The sequence below is a fragment of the Hyaena hyaena genome, unplaced genomic scaffold (assembly GCF_003009895.1).
Source record: "Hyaena hyaena isolate Hyena2069 unplaced genomic scaffold, ASM300989v1 scaffold_218, whole genome shotgun sequence".
NCBI classification, from domain to species: domain Eukaryota; kingdom Metazoa; phylum Chordata; class Mammalia; order Carnivora; family Hyaenidae; genus Hyaena; species Hyaena hyaena.
This window is the reverse complement of record NW_024080851.1, coordinates 2255486-2277333: the sequence shown is the minus strand read 5'-3', so window position 1 is coordinate 2277333 and position 21848 is coordinate 2255486. Positions and strand designations below refer to the sequence as shown.

General features: G+C 62.9%; 1 protein-coding gene across 4 annotated transcripts in view; it reads right to left on the bottom strand.

Moving 5' to 3' along the window:
- The window catches only part of CAMK2B (calcium/calmodulin dependent protein kinase II beta), an 80202-nt gene that overhangs the window by 9437 nt on the left and 48917 nt on the right, over nucleotides 1-21848 (bottom strand). For 2 of the 4 annotated variants that reach the window (XM_039242970.1, XM_039242971.1), the window contains exons 4-15: nucleotides 19309-19363; nucleotides 16487-16552; nucleotides 11560-11632; nucleotides 9059-9161; nucleotides 8887-8970; nucleotides 7870-7964; nucleotides 7594-7716; nucleotides 7188-7271; nucleotides 6577-6619; nucleotides 5574-5648; nucleotides 1359-1396; nucleotides 1159-1230 (exon numbers count right to left, since the gene is read on the bottom strand). In XM_039242970.1, the coding sequence (XP_039098901.1) occupies nucleotides 1159-1230; nucleotides 1359-1396; nucleotides 5574-5648; nucleotides 6577-6619; nucleotides 7188-7271; nucleotides 7594-7716; nucleotides 7870-7964; nucleotides 8887-8970; nucleotides 9059-9161; nucleotides 11560-11632; nucleotides 16487-16552; nucleotides 19309-19363 (911 nt within the window). The remainder of the gene's footprint in view (nucleotides 1-1158; nucleotides 1231-1358; nucleotides 1397-5573; nucleotides 5649-6576; nucleotides 6620-7187; nucleotides 7272-7593; nucleotides 7717-7869; nucleotides 7965-8886; nucleotides 8971-9058; nucleotides 9162-11559; nucleotides 11633-16486; nucleotides 16553-19308; nucleotides 19364-21848) is intronic. The other 2 variants (XM_039242972.1, XM_039242973.1) reach the window with 1 other exon arrangement.

The following is a 21848-nucleotide window of genomic DNA, read 5'->3' as shown; positions in this document are numbered from 1 at the left end:
TGGAGCGGGCTGCGGAGGCCAAGGTGGGCCCAGAGGTGGGCAGAGAGCAAGCGTGTGTGCCCACGGAGCATGGGGAGAACGTGGGGGCCCTGGGTGAGGTAACAGAACCTCCCCTCCCTTTGCTGCCTGACCCTCTGCCCCAGCATGGTGGGGGGCATGGTTTTGAAGATGTCATGGGGGTGGAGTGGCACATGGGATGGACGGGGTCCGAGAGGGGGCTGGCTGTGTGGGATCCTCCCCTCCTGGACTGAGGCCGCCCCCACATGCGAGATGGCCATCTGGCAAACCCAGCCTTCCCATGGGCACGTGGGGCTGGCTCCCGGGAGTGGGCCTAGGGCCCATGGAAACACCACACAGCCTCCGAGAAAACTCACAACCTGTGACCAGCAAACCCCAACAGGCCACCATGGGCCCAGAGCACCCCTGCACCAACAATTGGGGAATCCCTTGGACAGGGTCCCCCCGGTGAGGGCCAGAGCCAGCAGGTTCCTCTAAACTTGTGTCTACCTGCCCCTTCCCAGCCAGGAATCCCTGGATCTTTCCCTCTGGGCCACAGCCTGCATAGCCATGGATGCATCTCTCTCCAGCCGTTCAGGGGCCTGCAGGCCATGGCCTCTGATGGGAAGCCGCCTGGGCTGGGTCATCACGAGGGACAACACCAAGGGCTCTTGTTTCCCTCCAGATCACTGGGTGGGCTCCGAAGCTAAGACCAGCCTCACCCATTCTTCCTGGGAGAAACCAAAGCCCTCACCTCCTGGACACTGCATCCCTGCAGCACCTGGGAGGTGTCTTCCTGACAGGCCACACCCCTGCATAGTGCCTGGTCTGGCCACTCTGGATGGGCCTGCCAAGAGCAGAGGAGCAGATGTGCCCTGCTGGCCCCCTGAAGGCCTCTCACTGCTGACCCACAGTCTACCCAGGCGGGAGGCTGCCAGTCCCTGGCACCTGAGGGCGGCTCCCTAGCACTGCCCCCGGACTGCCCGGATAGGGCTTAGCCCTCATTCCACACCCGAGAGGCAAAGGGGGCTGGAGAACAGAGCGTCCACCAGAGACAGGCTGGGGCTGTACCCCACCTTCACCCCAGGCCTCCTGACGGGTGGCCACCACACACCCAGGGTGCAGGAGGGCCCAGAAGCAGGGGGCTGAGAGGCTCAATACCAGGGCGGCCGGAGGGAGCGTCCCCTTAGGGCTGGTCACAGCTGCACTGTTTTTGGTGCTGTTCGTCTGGGGCTGTGGAGAGAGAGAGGAGGTTAGAGGGACAAGGGGGACCAGCCTGACCAGGAGGGAGGCCCTGCAGGACAGTGGGGTGGAGCCAATTGGCAGGGTTTCCCCCAAACCCCAGGGACTAAAGCACTCACCTTCACTGCATCTGCTTTCTTGTTGAGTAAACTCTTGGCTGCTGCATGAGAAGGATACACACAGCATGAGCAAAGGACCTGGGGCTAACATTGCCCATCCCTCAGGGGCCTCAGGGACCAGCCAGGCTCTGGGGGCCCTCAAGAGCAAGTGGGAAGGAGAGCCACCCCAGGTCCTGAGGCAGAGTGGTTTCTGTGGCCAGCTGGGGCCAAAGTGGGCTGGTAGCCAGTTCTGAGCAGGGCCATCCTGGAAAGGGCTGCCCAACACCATCATCTCCAGGACAGGGCCTTTCCCCTGGCCATGCGCTATGACCCTGCAGGACACCGGAGGTCTCCCCTCCCACCCGGTTCTGCCCCAGATAAGAACACTGGACAGGGCACCAGGGTGGGGTGGGGACATCTGTCTGTCATTCTCCGCATTCTTGGGCAGGGGGGATGGGCTGTAGCTGGCCACCCAAGCAGGGAGGAGCTCATCCCCAGGGGCCTGCCTGCTCTCAGCCTCCTGGTCCCTTCCTCAGCCAACAGGACTCAGGTCCCTGGCTGTACCCCCCCCCCATGCCCCTCCAGCTCAGGGCACCCAAGGGGCTGCCTCGTTTTTCGTGAACCAGTCCTGGAGTCCTGGCCCTGCTCTGGAGACACCAGCCCCAACATGGGCCTCTCTGTCCCCCCGAGGACCCTGGGCTCTGAGGATGATACTCTCGGAGGAGGGTCCCAGGCTCCCACCCCCTGACAGACGCCCGGCAGATGGCCTGTGTCACCCCAACATGACCCCACAGAGGTCGGGGCAGCCTGGCCCTCACCTCCCCCTCTCCCACCTGAGCCCACCCTCCCTGCATCTGCTCTCTCCAGAGCGGTTAGTTTTAATGGTGGAGTCACGGCACGAAAGAGGTCAGCTTACCTCGCAGGAAGGGAAGGGTGAGGACAGAGTAGTGAAGGAAAGAGAGAAAACAAGATTCATGTGGTCAGGTCGGGGTCTGGTGTGTGGCCCAGGACTCAGCCTTGTCCTGCCCGCTCCACCCACGCTCCCAGCCGGTGCAGGTTAGAGAAGCAGCCCTGGGGGCAGACGCAGAGGGGTGGGGCCCAGGGTGGTCTAGACCGCTGCCCTTCCCAGCCCCCTGCTCTACAGCTCTAGCCAGCCATCCCTGAGCAGAGCTCCCCGCTCAGCAGGACCAGGGTGGTCCCCAGGGAGCCTGGCCCAGGACCCCTCACTGCAGGCAATGTCCCTGGAGGGACGCCCACTCAGGGCTGTGACATCAGACCCCTGTGCACACTTGGACCCAGAGAAATGCAGCGGTTCTCAAAGTGGGTTCCCCATGCCAGCAGCGTCAGGACCACCCAGGTCCACCCCAGACCTCCGGGGTCGGGGGAGGTGGGTGTGGTATCTGTTCAGCTGTTCATCTGTCGTAGAGGGTCCTAACGCTGCTTCACCTTGAGAACCACTGTTGAGTCCCCAGTGCAGTAGCCAGGCGGGGGCCCAGGCCTCTGGGCTGCCGCCTCCGGACCGCCTTCCTCTCTCCGCCGCCCTGACTAGGCTCTGTGCAGGGACACAGGTGACTGTGCTCGGCTGGAGAGCCCTATGGGACCTTCTGAGAGCCACTGTGGGCACAGTTTCTGTTCCCAGACCTCCCCCCACAACCCGTCCTCTCCTCCCCCAGGATCCAGGGGGCAGCGTTGCACCACAGAGCCTACCTCTTGCCCCAGCCCCGCGTCTGGTGGGCCTCACCCCATGAGAGGTGTCGCGGGGTCCCAGTAAGCGAAGGGACAAAAGGCTACCCCTTTCATCGCCTCCCAGGCCCACCCGCTCTGTGTCTCAGCCTCCCTAGGGAAGCTGGATCAGAACTGTGTCCTGAGGCCCGGCAGCCAAGACCCAAGAACGTCCCCGCACCAAAACTGCCACCTTCTTGGAGGCACCTCTGGCTGCAGGAACAGGGGAGGGGCAGGCCAGCCCTGCACACAGGAGCTCTTGTTCCTGAGCAGTGTCAGTACAGCCCCCTTGACCCACCCTGACCTCAGCACTCCCCTCCCTCATACCCCTATCCCTACCCCAGCGTCCAGTGCACAGGCAGACCCCATCTCCTCTGAAGTGGGAGTCATGCGGGGACCCCTCCTTGTTGGCTGAACAGCTGGGGGTGGAGATCCTCCAGGGACAGGAAGAGAAAGCCCCCTCACCCCCAAGGCACACACACGCATCAAGGCAGCTGAGCAGGCAGGCAAGCTGACCCCACACCCGAACTGAAGCCGGGCCCCGCGGCAGGCACCTTGTGGCCTCGGCCTCAGAGCGGTGCAGGCTGGGGCTGGCCCAGCGCCCCGGAGGAGATGCAGTCGGCACTGGCTGGCCTCCACCCCCACCCCCAAGCCAGGGCCTGGGCGGAGGCAGATGGAGACCCTGGGACAGACCTGGGTCTCACGAGGGTAACCCCCTCAGTCCCTGACTCTTGTTAAAACCCAGACTGTGCTACTCAGGATGGCAACACCCATCTGGGGACTCGGACGGCTCCACCAGGGCCCAAGCTCCGGAAAACCCGACAGCAGACACCAATCCTCTCACCCAATTCCCAAACACTGTCCCCCAGGAGCCACTTCAAGCAGCATCTGTGAGTCTGGGCGCAGCGTGGACACAGAGTTGTGGCCCTCCCTGAAAGCAGCTTCTAGAAGTTCACATCTCCACCCCAGACTGGCTCCAGGGCCTCGTTGAACCCCCTCTACACTGGCAGTCAAGAGCACAAGCTGTTCCCTCCGTGTTTTCTCAAGTCAGGTGCGCTATATCACAGCAGGAGCCAGGGGGCCTGCAGAGGCACCACAGAGCTGTGGCAGATACGCAGAGACCCTTGGCCTACCCACCAGGGGTCCTCTGGCCAGGCTGTGGTCACCCCCTCCTTGAGGAAGGCCAAGACCCTCCCCTGAACCTCAGCATCTGTCTACAAAGACCCCCGGGCTCCTCTGGCCCAGGTGCTATGTCACCAGGGGGCCGTCTCTGTGCAGGAGCAATGGCCTTGAAACTGAGACCCCACCTAGTGCCTCTGGCTGAGCTGGGCTGACCTAGCAGGGGGGCCCTCAGCCCACAGGGCGGGCCCAGCCTCTGCCCCTTCCGCACACCGGTCACCTGGGACAGCCATGCTGGGCTCCGTCCTCATGCACTGACCGCCCGGGGACACAGCGGCCCTTGGCGGCTGGGGCTGCACATGCACATGGCCTCATGCAGTGCTCAGCCACTGCTGGGCAGGCGGCTGCAGGCAGGGGCCCGCGGCAGAGAGCAGCCAGAGGTCCCGCTTGCTGCGGCTGGACAGCAGCCCTTCCTTCCCCCGGAGCTCCCTGTTCCTGCTATGTTCTCCTCTTCTCGCACGCTCTACGAGGGCTCTGGAGGTGAAGCCAAGGACAGCCCTCTGGGAGTCTCGCCTGTTTGACACGTCCACTGAGCTCACAGGAAGGGAAGGACTCTCCTTCCCGAGGGCAGCCTTCCCCTGAGCATCCCATGGGGACGTGGCTGGGAAGGGGCCCTCTGGCTGGGCAGGCGGGGCTGCACACCAGGCGGGGATGTTGAGGCAAGAGCTGGGGTGGACGGGGTGGGGGTGAGCCCTCCACCCCACCCCAAGCCGAAGCACAAGGCGACGAATGGCAGTACCTAGGGCCCACAGCTCCAATTGGGGAGCCCTGGGATCGGTCATCAGCTGGCTCCGTGCACCCTAACCCTGCCCATCCCCAGTTCATGCTGCTCCAGCAACAAGTCCTGGGGTCTGCTGGCCCTCGGGGTTCTGCCTAAGGTTACAGCTGGATGGCCAGGGCTGGCTGAAGCCAGCGAGAGGTCTCTCAAGGGGCAGGGTCTCTGCCTCTGTGCCTTTATTCCCTGGGGCCCTCCATTTGGGGTTCGAACTCAGCATCAGCCTGGAGGCTTCCTATGGGTGGTCAAGGACACCATGAATGAGGGGTTCCTGACAGACAAGTGGGGAGAGAGATCAGAGTGCAAAGGGCTCTGACCAGAAGGGTCACCTGACCCCCAGACTCAGGGGCCAGGACCAAAGTTCAGTGAAATGCATGTGGGTGGAGGCATAGCTTAGGGGTCACCTAGCCTGGCCCCTCCTTTAGCAGGTGGGGTCCAAGGCCCTCTGAGTACGACCTGTGCACGGCGGGAGCGGGGGCTCCCGGGGCCTCTGGGGCGGCAGCTGCGTGCAGCGAGGGGGCTGCATGCTGACAGGGGGGACCCTGGTCAAGAACATCTACCTTGTTCCACCAGCCCCATGGTGGTGCCGGAGGCCGCGGTGGACATTGTGGCCGGAGCGGTGGTCTGTCTGCCCACTGTTAGCACCGGGTTAGAGACGAGGGAGGGGCGGACACAGACGGGGTGGGCAGGGGAAGGGAGGAGAGACAAAGGAAGCAGAAGAAGATTAGAGTCCACAGTTGGGTGGTGAATGGTTCCAGAGTCCCGTTCACAGGAGAGTGGGGACAGGACGGAGCCGGCTGGGGAGCGCCTGCCTCCTTTCTCCCTAGAAAACCCCCTCAGGGGCTTCTCGAGTCTGCTGGGAAGGCTTGCGCATAGGACAGGTCCTATTAGCATTGGTGTGACAGCACGGCCCCCCCTCCCCTGCAGTGAAAGTAACAGGATGGGGTGCTGAATGCACATGGACAAGAACGGACCCCAGACGCTCCCGCACCTGATGACGTGGGCGACAGACACCACAGGACAGCCAGAAGGCGACCTGCCCCTGGGGGAGACGCTGTGCCCAATAGGCCTGCCAGGGGCCCCTGGCCTTGGGGTCGCCTACAGACCCCCTAGAGAAGCCGCACGCCCCCAGCCCTGCCCGCCCTCGGTACCCCAGGCGGGTGGCCGCCAGCACGTCCGGAGCTCAGCAGGAAGGTCCTGGGCCATCCTCTCCCCTCCCCTCCCACACACAGAACGGTGCTCAGAGGGCTCAGGACAACAACGAGGCCACAGAGGTGCCAACCAACATCCGGACAGACACACAGAGCCGCAGCCCTGGCGGCAGGCAGCTCAGACACTGGGGCGTCAGGCGAGGACACAGAGACCCAACACGAAGGGGCGGGGCCGGGTGGGAGGGGGCTGGCCCCCGGGGTGTAGCCTGTGAAGCCCAGGCCTCCCTGCCCTCAGAGGGCAGAAGGCTGGGCTGCTGAGCAGTGGAGGAGAAGGGCCAACAGGGTGAGAGGGGCGGGCCGCTGGCCACGGGTCAGTCGTGAGCCTTCTCTTCCTGGCGAAGACTGTTCTCACCTGAGAAATTTCTCGTGGCCAGCATGGTGGTGAGGATGGCCCCCTGGAGAGAGACATACATCTGAGGCCAAGAAACCCTGGCCCCGACCTCAGCCCCTGGGTGCCTGGGCAGGACCAGGGTCAGGGCCTTGCAGGCGTGAGAGTCCTCAAAGGTGCCAGGACCCCTTCCTACAGAGCCAAGACAGTGGCTGCCCACTGCCCAAAGCCTCCCTTCCTGCAGCAGTGCTTTGGGGAGGCCCACGAGGGGCCGGCCTCCCGCAGGTCGGCCCCCTGCCAGCTGTCCCCCACCCGCAAGTGCCAGCTAGGGTGCTCTCCTCACCGAGCCCACCGGGGTCCACGGCTGTCCACTCACTTACATGGAGCAAGTGGCCTCGGAGAGCACTTGGCCCACGGGCCTGCTCTGTGCACCTCTGGTGTCACTGCCACATCGGGGCTGAGTCCACCTGGCATGTCTGGTGTGGGGTGGTGCCAAGGTCACTGAACCCCTGTGCCTCTCCTCGCCAAGCCTGTCAGGACCCTCTGGCCTCTCTGAGCATGGGGCCCTCAAGGGCACACCCCTGGGTGCGGTGGGGCAAGTGGGCAGGGGGCTGGGGGCTGGGTCCGTGCCTCACCTTGAGCTTCCTCCGGGCATTGAACTTTTTCAGGCACTCCACGGTCTCCTGCCTGTGCATCATGGAGGCCACGGTGGACCGTTGCTGTGGGAAGAGGGGAGTCAGCTTTGTACCTGAGGCATCTCAAGAGGAGGGTCAGGGAGAGGGACAGCAGGGGGCCATCTGTTCCTGCTGCTGCCTGGGCCCCCGCACCTCACCCCTCACGGCCTGCCCTCCCCTCCTCGAGCCACAGCCCAGCTGGCTTGTTCTGGTCTGCCTCTGTGCTCCATCCCCTCACACCTGGGACAGGGCCTCTCTGCCCCCGGAGCCTCATCCTCCCAGAGGTGGAGGCCTGTGCGGTGCCCAGCAGACCAGGGGCTCTGCAGGAGCGAGGGGACCCCAGGGTAAGCTCGCCAGGAGCACTTACACAGACCCACGGGTGCTTCAGTGCCTCGTGGGCGGTAATGCGCTTGGCGGGGTTGATGGTCAGCATCTGATTGATGAGGTTTTTGGCTTCAGGAGTGACTGTGTCCCACTCAGGGGATGGAAACTAGAAAGCAAGCAACACGTGACAGAGTCTGAAGCCTCCTTCCCAGGCAAAAGCCCGAAATTTCCGAGAGGTGTCATCCGGGTCAAGATTCTGGGGGCAGGTGGTGCCACCTGTCCCCTGCCCCCCCAGACAGGGCGGGGTCCCAGCACTCACGTCGTAGGCTCCCGCCTTGATCTGCTGGTACAGCTTGTGCTGGTCTTCATCCCAGAAGGGTGGGTAGCCCACGAGCAGGATGTACAGGATCACCCCTGTGCAGAGCAGAGTGCCAGCCTCACACTGTGCCTGGCCTGCAGCCCCCGCCCCCGCAGCCCGCTGCCCCTACCCCTGCAGCCCTCTCCCCCTTCCCCACCCCCATGCAGCCCTACCCCCAGCCCCTACCCACAGTCCCTCCAGCACCCAGCCCCTATTCTGCTGCCTCCAGCCTCCACCCCCACCCCCATGCAGCCTCGTCCCCAGCCCCCAGCCCCTACCCCTGCAGCCCCTGCACCCCCACCACACAGCCCCACCCCCAGCCCCCAGGAGCCCCGCCCCCAGAACCCAACCCCTTACCCTGCAGCCTCCAGCCCCTGTCCCCACCCTGCAGCTCCCACCTCCAGGCCCCCACTCACTAGGTCCCCCACCCCTGCAGCCTCCCTGAACCTCTCAGTGTCCACCGGCACCCACCCCCCACTCTCTAGACCCCTCCGCCCCCACAGCCCCACCCCCATTCCCCAGATCCCACAGCTCCCACCGTGCCCCGCACCCAGCACAGCCCATCCCTGTGCCCTTGGAACACAAGTACAGTGACACACCAGTCAGGACACACTGCTCCCCCCCACCCAGGGGACAGGGGGGTCAGGGGCCCACCTCCAGCACTTAACAGCTATGGTGTCCTTGGCCTTGGCTGTGACGGGGACCCTGCCCAGAGCCAGTGAGCCCCATGAGGTCACTGGGGTCCTCGCATCCCCCCACCCCTGAAGTGTCATCTCTAGTGCTCAGCTCTGCAGGGGACCCTCTGGCAGCCCTGCGTGGCTTCTGCCCAGACCTCTCACTGGGGAGGTGGACTTCTGTGACTTGGGAGGGGCTCCTGGCTGGGGGCAGCCCAGGGGTGGGTCTGGCACAGCCCAAGTGGCACAAGTGCACGCCTCCCTCCCTGAGCCCCCAATACCCCCCACTGCACGGAGGCCTCACCACATGCCCAGATGTCCACTGGCTTGCCATATGCCTCCTTGCGCAGGACCTCTGGGGACAGGTAGCCTGGCGTGCCAGCGAACCCTGCAGACCACGAGAGGCAGTGTGAGGGCCCAGGCAGCTGCTGACCCCCGCCCCACCCCACCCCCCACCTCGCCAGCTGGGCACTCACCAAACCATGCCTGCTGGTCTCCCTGCACCTCAATGGCCAGGCCAAAGTCCGCCAGCTTCACCGCAGCCCCTTTGCATTTGCTGGCCAGGAGCAGGTTCTCCGGCTGCAGGGAAGGCGACCAGCCAGTGGGCGTGTGGTTACACGACAGACACGACAGCGGCTTGGAGGCTGCCCTGTGGGTACCACCCGGGGCGTGGCTGACACCCTGTGACCTTCCCAGGGACAGAAGGGAGCGGGCTCACACCCAGGGCAGTGACCCCACTAAGGGCACCCTATGAGCCCTGGCAGGTCATGTTCTCTCCCCACACCTCATGTCTAGGTGCTCAGAGGGTGGGGGGCTGCCTGAGGATGGTGACCCCAGAGGGCACAGAGGAGGGACACGGGCCCCACAGCCCAGGCATCGTGGAACATCTGCCCACCAAGTCCCTCTGGCTCGGCTGTCCCACCCCTAGGTGGGAAAGGCCTGTCGCATGTACCCAGCCTCAGGGAGCAGCAGCCTTGCTCAAGCTGAAATGACATTCATGCCCTGTCCCACAAGAGCACCAAGGGGGCTGCTGTCCCTCACTGGGGACACTTGGCCCCGAGGGCCCAACGGGGTCCCTGTACACTGTGTCCTGTACACAGGGCCCCTCCAGTCCTGGCCCAGCCACCTCCGGCGGTGGCGGCCTCCAGACTTCCCCATCCCTGATGGCCAGGGGCTCCTGGGTCCCTCAGCCCTTCACAGGCCACCCTCCGAACAGGTGGGCCCACTGAGACCACACTGCTATTTCAGGGTAAACACGCTTGTAACCCTGACATGTCAGATTGTGACAAGAGGCACTCAGAACCCATGAAGGGTGCCGGCCCCACAGCAGGAACCAGGGTCCCTCCGGGCTCCATCCCCGCAGATGACACATGCCACGGGGACACATGCCTGCTCGCCCAGCACAGCCTGGAGGCCCCTGAACACCTTCGTTTTGACCATGTAAGCAGGACAGGGGGCCCCCCACATTCTCCTGCTCCCACATGAAGGAGTCTGAAAGAGTAGGGACAGGGCTGTGGCCGGCCAGGGGGCTTCACGTGAATTCTACAGATCAGGGGAAACAAACCTGCACTCCTGAGAAGCAAGAGTTAAGTGAGCTTCCTCTCAGGGAAAGGCTGGAGACCCCTGGAGAGGAAGGGATGCGGCAGAGCCCCGCCCCCCATGCTCTCCTCCCTCCCCATCTTGGCTGAGAGCAGACCCACCATGCTGCCGCCTTTGGGATTCTGTCCCAGTCAGGAGACCAGGAGACGGGGTTCTCCTCCAGAGGAGGGCACTCTGCCCTTCACACCTGGCAGGAGGCAGAAGGGTGCTGTTTGCCCCGAGGTCACAGCTGGACTGTGGGGAGCACTGCCTTGGCCTGAAGAGTTAGGTATGAATCATGAGGGTCAGGAACAAGGTGGGGATGCACCACCAAGTGATTCTGCTTCAGACCAAATATGATGACAGAAGGGGAGACCCATGACAAGGCAGGCCTCTGGCGCAGGTGCGGAGGGCTGCAGGACCATGTGGGAACTGCAGAGAGGGAGCCCTGGCCTGCTCCTGGCATGACCCGGCCCCAGAGAAGCCGCCGCAAAGATCGCTCACACGCACACACTCCTTGGTGGGCCCAAGGTGACCCCATTCGGTGTGAGCACCCATGCACTCTGTGGGAAGGCTGGTTTCAAAGGCTGCCTGGGGACTCTGCAGGAATGACAGGCCCATGCCCACGCCCCAGAGAAAAAGCTGACGGGAACACAGCTTTGGAGAGACTGGGAGGCAGGGGAGGGCTGCTGCTCCTCCTGAGGCCATGCCAGGTTGCCTAGAGCTGAGCCTGGGACAGCAGAGATCTGCACACTGGGCTGGACACTGGCAAAGAGCAGGGAGGCCAGCCCCTCACCCCCTGCTCCCTTGGCATCAGCCCTGCCTGCAGGCACATCACCTGCGTGCCCCCCGCCAGGTCTGAGTCTCACCTGGAGCCCAGAAAGAGACACCCAAGTGGACGTGGGATGATAGGCTGATTTTTGACAAGTGCCCTCTCTCAGTCCTGGAGCCTGGAGGGGTCTGGAGGGACATGTGCAGACACACACATGCACGCACACATACTTCTTCCTACACACATACATGCATGCACACACACACATGCAAACGCACACACACCCAGATGCCTTCATGCACACATGCACGTACAACTTCATGCATACACACATGCATGTGCACACCTTTATGTGCACTCACATGCATGCACACGCCTTCATGCATACACACACATACCTTCATGCACACACACATGCATGTGAGCACATTTGCTCTCCTGCCTTTGTGCACACATATACACATGCCCACACAAGTACACACATGCACACCTGCACACATTCTGCGCACACACATGTGTGCCCACACACCCAGCATCTCCTGCCCACTGCTCCTCCGGAGCCTCTTTTTACAAGACATGCAGGTACAGACAATGGAGCCCTGACACAGAGCAGAGTGGGGAACTCACCTTGAGGTCCCTGTGAACGACCCCCATTTGGTGGCAATGGAGAACCGCCTCCAGGATCTGCTGGATGCAGTGACTGTCGCAAACAGCAGGCGTATTAGTGAGGGTGGCCCTAATTAGAGGGGTGGTCAGGGGTGCAAGAGTGGGGTGCCGTGTGGCACTGGGGCAGGGTCAAAGGGAAGCAGGGATGGTACCTGCCATACCGGCCAGAAGGGGGCCTCTGGGGCTCTTGCCTCACCTCCACAAGCCAGCACAAGGCAAGGCCAGGCCCCCCCCGCACCCCTCACCCTGCCTTCTCCTCCGACCAGGCTCATGAAGGGACCCTCAGAGGAAACATCCGTGTTTGGGGGGCACCTCCCCAGGCACATGCCGACCAAGCATGACCTTGAGCCAGCACCCTCTAGCTCAAAGGGAGGGAGGCCAGGGCCGAGCCCACACCCTGCTAGGTGGGCTTGAAGGGAGAGGGGGGAGAGGGCACTTTGGAGCGGGGTGGTGCCCCAGCACCAGGGCCCTGCTGTGTCCTGGGTGGTGCTAACGCTGCAGCCAGTGCTCAAGTGTTGAAGCAGGTGCTGTTTCATTTCAGCAACCCCGAACATCCGCAAGGCTGCTGGCTGCTCAGCTCTGTAGCCTAGGGGCCGGGAAGCTCTCCTGGGGGAGAGGCAGCCCAGCTTTGCCCAGAGCCCCAAGCCCCGAGCCACGGAGAAGTCTGGGAGGACTGGCTGGAGTGGGAGGTCTGGGCTGCTCTCAGGCACCCTGGACACCTGTGCATCAGCAACATCACTGCACACCAGCCCCAAGGACCCCTGCCTCTGCGCACACAGCACCTTGAGGCCTGAGCCTGCCTGTGCCCCCAGATGGCCCAAGGTGTCCGAACAGTTTCCAGCAGCCCCTGGAGCCGGGCACAGGCCGCCGGGAGCCCACTGCCCAGGGTCTCAGTCTCAACCCCTCTGGGTGGGGGTAAGGGAGGGGGGCAGATTGCCTCAGAGCCCCTCCTGCCATGGCCGGACCCTGTAAGGTGACTGAGGGTCAGCTGGAGGGGGCGGCTCTGTTTTCCTGACAGCAGACTCAGGGAGGGCGACAGACCAGGTCCGCTCCTCAAACAGCTCTGGCCACATCTGGAGACCATCTGCCACTGCGTAAAAAAGCAAACCTGAGTGTCCTTCCTGTAGAAGCCAGGCCCTTGGAGCCCCAATAGTGACAGACTCCCAAGCTTCATGGGGGTCAGGGAGCTGGGGCCACAGCCCCCTCCCATGTCCTGATGCTCCTGCCCCCTTGTCCTGGGCTTTCTGTCCCTGTGTCCTGGCCTAACTCACCCTCAGAAACTGCTTCCTTGCTCTTGTGATTCACAAAGCCCTCATCTGCATGGAGCAGTCCCCTGGGACCCTCGTCCCTGTCCTGGTGGCACCAGGCCCACATCCAGCCACCACCAGACCCTGTTACTGCAGCCATGGGCTCAGCCCCCGCGGGCTGATCCCCACCCCCCCAGGCTCATCCGGGGGACCTAATCTGCTCTCCAGAGTATGGCCATGAGGTCTGGGAAGTTCTCCTGGGCCAGGTGGAGCCCCCAGCACTTGCCACTGAGGTGGCCAAGCCAGGGTCGAGACAGGGGATGACTGCCAGCCCCAGAGAGCCGCCGTCCGGAGGGTGTGTGCACGGTGCTCAGCTGCAGACCCCCGACCACCTGCGCACTGCAGCACCCACACAGGGCGTGGGAGACCCCTGCAGGGCGGCTCCTTCCCGTGATGCAGCAACTCAGCCCTGGCTGTGGGTCTGCGCGCCCTGCTATGTGCCCTGCCGTCCCCCAGCACCCCGGCCGCCCTCGCAGCCCACGGCAGGTGTGTCCTGGGCCTCTGGCCATTCCTGCAAGCCCCCGGGGTGACCTGGCTTCAAGCTCAGACCTGCTGAGATCACTGCCCTCCCACTTTGGCCCGGCCCGTCTTCCACCTTTACCCTCAAGACCCCTTCTGGCTCCGAGCCCTGGCAACACCCTCTGGACCCCCCATGTTGGTCACCCCCTGCAGTCACATGGCTGGCACATCCTGTGTTGGTGTCTCTGCACTGAACAGAGGCCTCTGTGACAGCAGAGGCATCGTTCTTTCCTTTCTGTGTCCCTCATCCCGCCCGGCAGAAGATGCTCTGAAAACATCTGTCAGACCCAAGGGTCCACCTGCCACAGGATAGATTGATGATGTCGGCTCAGAGGGCGTGAGCCCAACCCTGGCCTCCTCCTTGTCCCAATGCAGGGCCCAAACCGTCGCCAGAGATGTGAGACTGCGGCCCCTGAGCTGGCAGAGAGGGTCTGCATCTCTCCAGGAGCATCATGGGACTTGGCCGTGCGGCTGAGATCAAGGCCTACAGCTCAGGACAGACACTGCTCCAGGGGCTCTGCAGCCACCCTGATGTAGAAACGGGCTGGCAGGGGCTCCCTCTGGTGCTCAGGAACCAGCTGGCTGAGCAAACCAAGTTCCCCAAGAGAAGGCTGTGCGGGGCCTCCCTGCCCACGCGGTGGTGTGGGCGGGTGTCCAGGACCAACATGGGAGCTACCTCCGGGGCCCTTTCCAGGCAGCCCTGCCTTCTGGGGGTTTCTGAGCACCACTCCTGAACCCTGAACACCAGTGCCCTCACCACTCCCACCTGAGACCACAGCCTGGGCGGACGTGAGGCCACCTGGCCAGTCATGAGGTCCTGCCCGGCTTCTGCCTCCTGCTCACTGTCTTCCTCAGTGGGACCTTCTGTGGTCAGAGCTGTTCCCAAGCACATTCCAGATGCTGGTGGAGTCCTGGCCACTATATTCTCAGGGTCCCGGGCTCTGAGGTCACCCCAGCTATGCCCCTGCTGTGCCCTCCCCCTCGGGAGCCAGATTCCCAGGGGCCCTCGTACATCTCTCTCAGTGGCCACATAGCTTTTTAGGCTTTTAGCAGCAGCGTTCTAAACATTCTGAACTTTGCTCTCTCTGCTCTGAAAAGAGACCCTTCGGTCCCCACAAACCGCCAGGTCAAGATCTGACTTCTTCCTGAGACCAGTCTCTGGCCTTCTGGATTAGGAACTCCTCCGGGGCTCCCACCTCCTCCAGAAACTGGACACACAGAAGCCACCGGACACGGGGCTGTGAGCGGCAGGGCCCTGGAGGACCCTGAAAGGGAGCTCCGTGCCCACCATGTGCGCCTGGTGCCTTGGGTCCCCAGAGAAAGACAGTTGACACTGGCACCCTCCCAGGACGGGAGCTTGCCTCAGTCACGTCCACCACAGTTCCTGACGATGCCCACAGGCGCCCATGGCATGGGCAGTGGTGGGGGTTAAGGAAGGAGGACCTGGGCAGAGGGTTTCAGGTGGGGAAAGAGGCCAGTGAAGGTACATGATCTCCCTGGGCAGCCAGGTGGCATGGGAGGCAGAATTGGAAGGAGCCCTCCTTGACCCCGCGCTGACCTGGACCTGGTCTGGGGACAGCCTGCTGGGACCCTTCCGTCCTGGCCCCAGAGCCCCTCCCGCCCCTGCAGACCCCAGGGCGGCTGGGCCGGCAGGCAGGCACCTACGCTCGGGGCATTCCCGTGGACACTTCTGAGCAAGACAGGGCAGTGCTGCTCCATGGCTTGCTATGCTCGAAGAGGGAAATAAGGGCTGTGTCTTCCTGCTGCTGAAGGGGACAGGCCACTCCCAGGGCCCTGGGCTCCTCAAGGAGCCTCAAGAAAGCAGCCCCCACCCCTGGGCAGTCTGGCTGGAGGAGAAGCCCAGCCCTGCCTGTCCCTGACACCCCAGCCTGACAGCTCAGCCTGACCCTGCCACACCGCCCGCCTGCAGCCCCTGGGTTCTGTGGGGACCTGCTCACACCTTCTTGCAGAGCCCAGGCTGTCACCAATGGGCAAGGTCCCCCATGGGTGCACAAGTGAGTCATAAAAAGCTACTTTTAAAGATAACGTTCATTTTCTTGAATAGAAAAATAATACATATTCATTAAAAAATTTTTAGAAATAGACAACACAAAAAAATTAAAAATAAAAATCATCCATCGTTACGTCCATGGCCTAGAGATGGCCACTGTCTCCCTTTATGTCTGTCATGCGAGTGTCTCCTGGCCCGGTGAGCAGGGGGACCAGCGGCCAGGGAGCAGCCTCAGCAGTCTTCAAGCTGAGACGCACAGTCAGGGTTCAGAGGGCCTGTGGCCACCAGCATGGGACACAGCAGGTCATGAGTGGCCTAGCCTTCCAGGGAGGAGGCCCCACTGTTCCCAGATCACTGGGCCCCTCATCCCCTGTGTGGGCTGCCCCCAGCATGAAGGGCTGTCCAGGGGCTTCTGCCCCCCCACCCTGGGGAGGACACACAGAAAGGGATTCCTGCAGGGGCACCTGGGGGGGGGGGTGGCTCAGTCGGTTAAGCTTCTGACTTCAGCTTAGGTCATGATCTCGTGGTTCATGGGTTCTGAGCCCCGCGTCAGGCTCTGTGCTGACAGCTCGGAGTCTGGAGCCTACTTCAGATTCTGTGTCTCCCTCTCTGCTCCTCCCCTGCTCTCACTCTTGCTCTGTCTCTCTCAAAAATAAATAAAAAATATTAAAAAAAAAAAAAAAGAAAGGAAGGAAGGAAGGAAGGAAGGAAGGGATTCCTGCCTTGTCTTTGGTGAAGCATCTGGAAACTGCCTGGCTCCTGGGGGAAGGCCCATGGGCCTTGGTGCCGGCCATGGGCCACAGAGAGACATCTCAGGGAGGGCAGGGGGGGCCACCATCATAGGCTGTCTGCTCTCTCCCTTCCAGTCGCCCCAGGGAAAGCACTCCAGTCTGTGGGCCAGTTCCCACCCCAGGGGTTCTGGACTCCAGCCATGCCTCTACTCTGCGGGAGGACACTCGGGCTGCCCCTGTTCTTGGAACCTGCCCAGACTGCCTGATGAGGCAGGGGTGGGTAGAGAAGAGGGCAGGGGGAGTGAGGGCTGCACACCTACCTGGCATCTGCCTCACTGTAGTACTCTCTGGCCACGATGTCTTCGAAGAGCTCCCCACCCGTCACCCTGCAGGTGGAGCACACAGGTCAGTCTGGAGACACCACTTCTGTCACCCTCACAGCCACTGACATCAACTCCTTCCCCTCCCCTCCCCTCCCCCTTCCACTCCCCCTCGTCCTCCTCCCCCTCCCCCCTCTTCTCCCTCACTCTCCCCACCTCCTACCCTTTCTCCTCCTCCTCCCCCTCCGTCCTCCTCCTCCCTCCTAGGAGGACTCCACTATCAGCACTTCCTCCTTAACCCTATTGCCAATTGTCACCTAGGACTGACAGCTTACCAAGTCCTTACTCGTGGCAGCATTTGATATTTTAGTTCTCACCCCTGCTCCAGGTCACAGCACAATTATGCTCAGAAAACCAAGTCTCAAGGAACTAAGTGGCGGAGCCTGGCCCAGGTCTCTGCAATGTTCCCTGGGCCTGTGACTCTAATTCCAGGCCCGACGAGATCTGGCCCCCTCAAGTCCCCCAGGACAAGAGATGTGTCCCTGCACAGAGCAAGGGGCCAGAAGAGACTGTGTCTGGATCCGGTCTCTGGTGGGCAAGACCACGAGGTATTCAAAGTCTGTCTAGGAAGAGAGTGGGGTTTCTGTCCCCACGTGTCCCTGCTCAGAGACTAGCCCTCAGGCCCTGCCATTGGGATGAACACCCAGACACCAGCCACTGCCTAGAGGGCCTCTGGGAACCCAGAAAGATGCCAGGTTCCCTGGGGTCCCTCGGGCTGGAACCCATGGTGTGGACAGGAAGACAACTGGGTGAGACACACAGGGAGAGGGGAGGGGCTGTCCTGGGCTTGCCCACAGGGGACCCGCCCAGGCTTCCCACCCTCTCCAGCCACACCTTGTCTTTGTGCCCAGTGCCCAGGGCTGTGGCCTATGGTAGGGGCAGTGCTGGACGGGTGACCCTGTCATGGGTGGGCTATCCTTTAGCGGTGGACAAAAATGAAAGCGGGACATGCTGGGTGGTAGCACACCCGCTACTCTGGCTAGACGCCTGCCTCATGACCCCACTGGCCATGCCGACGACTCTGGGAGTGAGGGGCTTTTAGGGCCCAACTCTGCCACCAAGAGAGCCTGAGGCTCAGAGCAGGCGACCGCCTAAGGGAGGCAGAGCCTGGAGAATCCAGGAGAAGGGATCTGCCGTCGATCTGCACACAGCGCTCACCGGTCAGGCTCTGCACACCCGGCGCCCACACAGTGCAAAGGCAAGAAAGCCACCAGGTACTGGCCAGGACCCAGCAGGAACACAGGGATCCACCCCAGGAAGCCTTGCCCAGGGCTAGGGACGTGCCCTCTGGGTCCCTGGGTCCCCGCGTCCACAGGAGGCTGCTATGCTGACAGGCACCTGGGGCCACATAGTGCAGGGTTACAGGGCAGGGCACTGATTGCTTGGGGTGGAGAGTGTCTCACACTGGCAGGAAGGACCTGATCCGGAGACCGGCACCTCCCTCCTGTCCTCCCTTTCCACAGCTGGACAATGTGGCTGATTCTGGGCTGTCCCCAAAGCTTGGTGACATTCCCAGGGAGGGAGTGGGGAGACCTGTCAACTCCTGAATCCATACAGCCTCCAAGCTTGGGGCCTCCCAGACTCCAAGTGCTTCCCCAATTCTGGCGCCACAGATCTGTCGAGGGTCTGCGGAGTGATGGGAGAGGGCCGGGGTCGGGGGGGTGGCTGCTGGCGGGGCCTGCCTCTATTCATCCCTGCTCCTGCTCCCCCCCCCCCCCCCCCCCCCCCCCCCCCCCCGCCGAGAAACAGCTGCCTGAGGCCCAGTGCCGCAGGCTTGCAGGCCACAGAGGTCTGTGGGGAGAGCATGCAGGGCCCAGGCCCTTCCCCTCCCCTGACCCCTACAAACACCAGCCACATGTTCCCTGCCCGTTGTGTGGGCTAAGAGATAAGAACCTGTAACACGTGCACACACATGCGTGCAATTACACACACACAATCATGCACATGTGTACCCCATTCTCTCCCTCCCAGTCTGCTCCTAAATCATACCCACCCACCTGTCTGCCACCAGGGCCTGGGCAAGGCCACCCCTCCCAGCCCCATGGCTTCTACAATCCCTGCAAAAGAAGCAGGTGAAGCCGGGTTGGTCTGAGGGCATAGGGTGGGGGGTGGGGGTGACACCAAACCTGCCCCCTCTGCAGGGGTCACAGGGTAGACTTTTGGGGCACAGCTTCAGCCTAGCAGTGGCAGCTGTGTCCCCAGCCAGCCGTGGCTGCCTGGGGTATTGAGAGGTGACTAAGCCCCTGCAGGGACAGGAGGAGCCAGAGAAAGCCCAGGGCTCTCAGGCCCATCTGTCCTTTAAGGGAGGAGCAGCTGTCCTTGAGGCAGCACCCCGCCATGTGGCTGTCTGAAGGCCACTAGAGGCCGCCCAAAGCCTAGGCCCCTGCCTACCCAGAGCCCTGGTCCCAAGACACAATGACTCACAGATGCTAAATATAGCCCTGCTGTGGGAGCTGTCAGCAGGAAGCCAGAGGCCTCCAGGGCCCCAGAAGCCTCCTCTGTCTGCCACTGCTCACACACACACATGTGCACACACGGGCTCACAGGGGCCACAGGCCCCAAGGACAAGAGGGCCCAGTGGGTAGACGGCCCCTTGGGGGACATGGACCCCGATGGTGCAGAGTAAACAGGAGGTGGGGACGCTGGCAGGAAAGGAGGGGCGGGGGTCGGGGCCTGTCCTCCGGGGGCTGGGGAGGCCTCGCATTTCACCCCAGGAGCAGCCTCGGGGCCCCCCCCCCCCCCCCCCCAGCTCCAGCACTTACAGATCAAAGACCAGGTAGTGGAAGCCTTCTTCCGAGATGCTGTCGTGGAGTCGCACTGCAGACAGAAGAGGCCGTGAGGGGCTCGCCCAGCCTGGGGCCCGACCTTGCTGCTGAGCTCCCCTCCACACCTGCTCAGGCTCACCTCGCACGCAGAGGGAGCCCACCTGTCCTGACAAGGGCCTGGGCTCCCCATGGCCTGGGGCTGGGGCCCCCGGGGGGGGGGAGCTGCAGGGCAGAGCCTGAGGGGCTTCATGGGGCCTCTAGGTGTCTGCTGCCGCCTTTCCTCTGCCAGAGGGAGATCCAGGTCCCTCTCAGCAACCCCCTCCCGGGGCACATAACAGTAGCAGGAGGGGTGGGGCTCCTTGGACCAGGCCCTGGAAAGGAGCCATTCATATGGAAGGCGCTCAGTGGGGCCACATCATGTGGCTCTTTGGACAAGCTGGGGAGCCTAGGGAGGCATCACGGGCAAAAGCTCAGGGCCTGGGTTTGGGCTTCCCCTCCTGCCTGGTCCACTCTGTGTGTCCCTGAGCCTGGGGCATGTCGGCCACAGGGCTCCCCTCCTGGCCTGGTCCACTTTGTGCGCCCCTGAGCCTGGGGCGTGCCAGCCACACAGCCCACTAGTGTTTGATGAGTGAGCTAGTGAATGGCAACTCAGTGCACACGCCAACCACATGGCCTCCTCTCTGTCCAGTTGGAGACACACCCACACTGAACAGCACACATTTCTAGGAATGGTTCATTGTGGGCACGGCCCCTCACATGCCAGCTCCTGCCCTCTGTGCTCTGGGAGCCTCCCTCGTGCAGACGCCTCTCTCTGTACCCGCGCCAGCCACCTGAGGGATGCTGCACAGAGAGGTTCAGCCACCGGCTGGGAGATACACAGCTCCCCAGAGGCCCAGTGGTATGGGGGTCAGGGATGTGGACTCCCACAAGCTGCTCTCCTCTCCTGGCAAGTCAGGCCACTGGCGCTCAGAGTGGGGTGCAGCACCTTCTCTCAGGCCACGGCCCCTCCCTCGCACCCCTGGCGTTGTCCTAGTTCCTGACTGCCTGCAGACCTCCTCCCTCCTCAGCTCCAATCCCCCCAGGGAGTCTCCAGGAAGCCCAAGCCGGCATCTGTGCTGACAGGGGCCAGAGGTCGGCACCAAGGGTGGGCTCCCCACAAGCAGCAGGGGAGTCTGGGCCCTGAGGAGGGGGCCACGCACTGGCTCGGTGCGGGGTTGGGGGGTGGCGGCTGGCTCCCCTTTCTCTGTGTCTGCTCAAGGTACAGCACCCAGCCCTCTCCCCTCTGCCCTCACTGTGGTCCTCCAGGGCCCACGGCCTCCCCCGCTGTCTGGGCTCAGTCACCCCTCCCAGGGACGTCCGGGAGGCCTCGGCCCACACAGCAGCCCAGGATCCACTCCAGCAGGCTGCCCCGCTGGTCCCCAGCACACAGCAGAGCCTGCTCACTGCACCCTCCTCCCCGGAAAAAGGTGGGGTGAACAAGAGCTCACTGCCTCCTGGCTTCGCCTCAGCAAGGGGACTTCTGAGCAGTCTCCTCAGCCCTCCACCACCCCCCTTAAGCTCCAAGTGAGAGAGGACTGAGGGTCCCTGAAGGCAGCACCCACTGAGGGACATTCCTGGGGGCCTTCCGGTCCTTCCCTGGGTGGGGGCCCAGGGGTCCATAAAGCTGGGTGCTGCTCCCCAGTGCCACTGAGAGGGGGGTCCCGCCTCCTTGCCCAGGAGACATAGGGGGTCCATGTGGAGTGCAGGCTGTGTGCACGTGGACACTCATTTTTTTCTAAAATTTTTAATGTGCAAAAATATTTTAATGGTTCAGAAAAAAACCTAGCCAGCTTATCAGACTGATTTGTGACAGAGCTAAGTAAAGAAGGGGACCATCTGAGCCCACTTAAAGACAGCAGGTGAACACCACTGTGAGTACGGTGCATGGTGGCAAGAAAGTCCTGACTGCATCTAGGAGCTGTGCTTGACACAGAGGGCCTGGGGGGCACACCCGGATGCTCCCCTCCCCGGGGCCCGGCTCCTCCAGGCCAGGGGGCTATCAGGAGGTCCCTCCACCCTCCCAGGTAGGCTCTGGACCCTCTCTCTGGACTCCCGTGCTTCTGAAACAGGAAGGCCCAGCCCGGGTGTGTGACATCACCAGCTGCAGGCCCCAGGATCCGGACACTGGAAACCTGTCTCCTGCCCCCTGTCCAGGCAGGGAGCCACCCAGCACACTGTCCTCCACGGCCCCCACCTGCCCAGATCAGGGGTAAATCACCCAGCAAAGGCGCTCAGTTCTAACCCAGGAACCAGGCCCGAGGAGAGGTGGTCAATGTGCAGAGGGGAGGCTGGGGGGAGATTACCTCCCCCCAGCCTCCCCTCTGCTTCCCTGCAGCCTCCAACTCCACAAAGAAAGGCCTCAACACTGCACCTGCTCCCCACCTGACTCATCCCAGGTCCTGCTGGGCACTCCCCACTTTGCAGATGGGGAAACTGAGGCTTCTTCCCTCTTCTTTTCTCCTATCCTCCCCTCATCCTGGACACAATTGCTCCCTAAG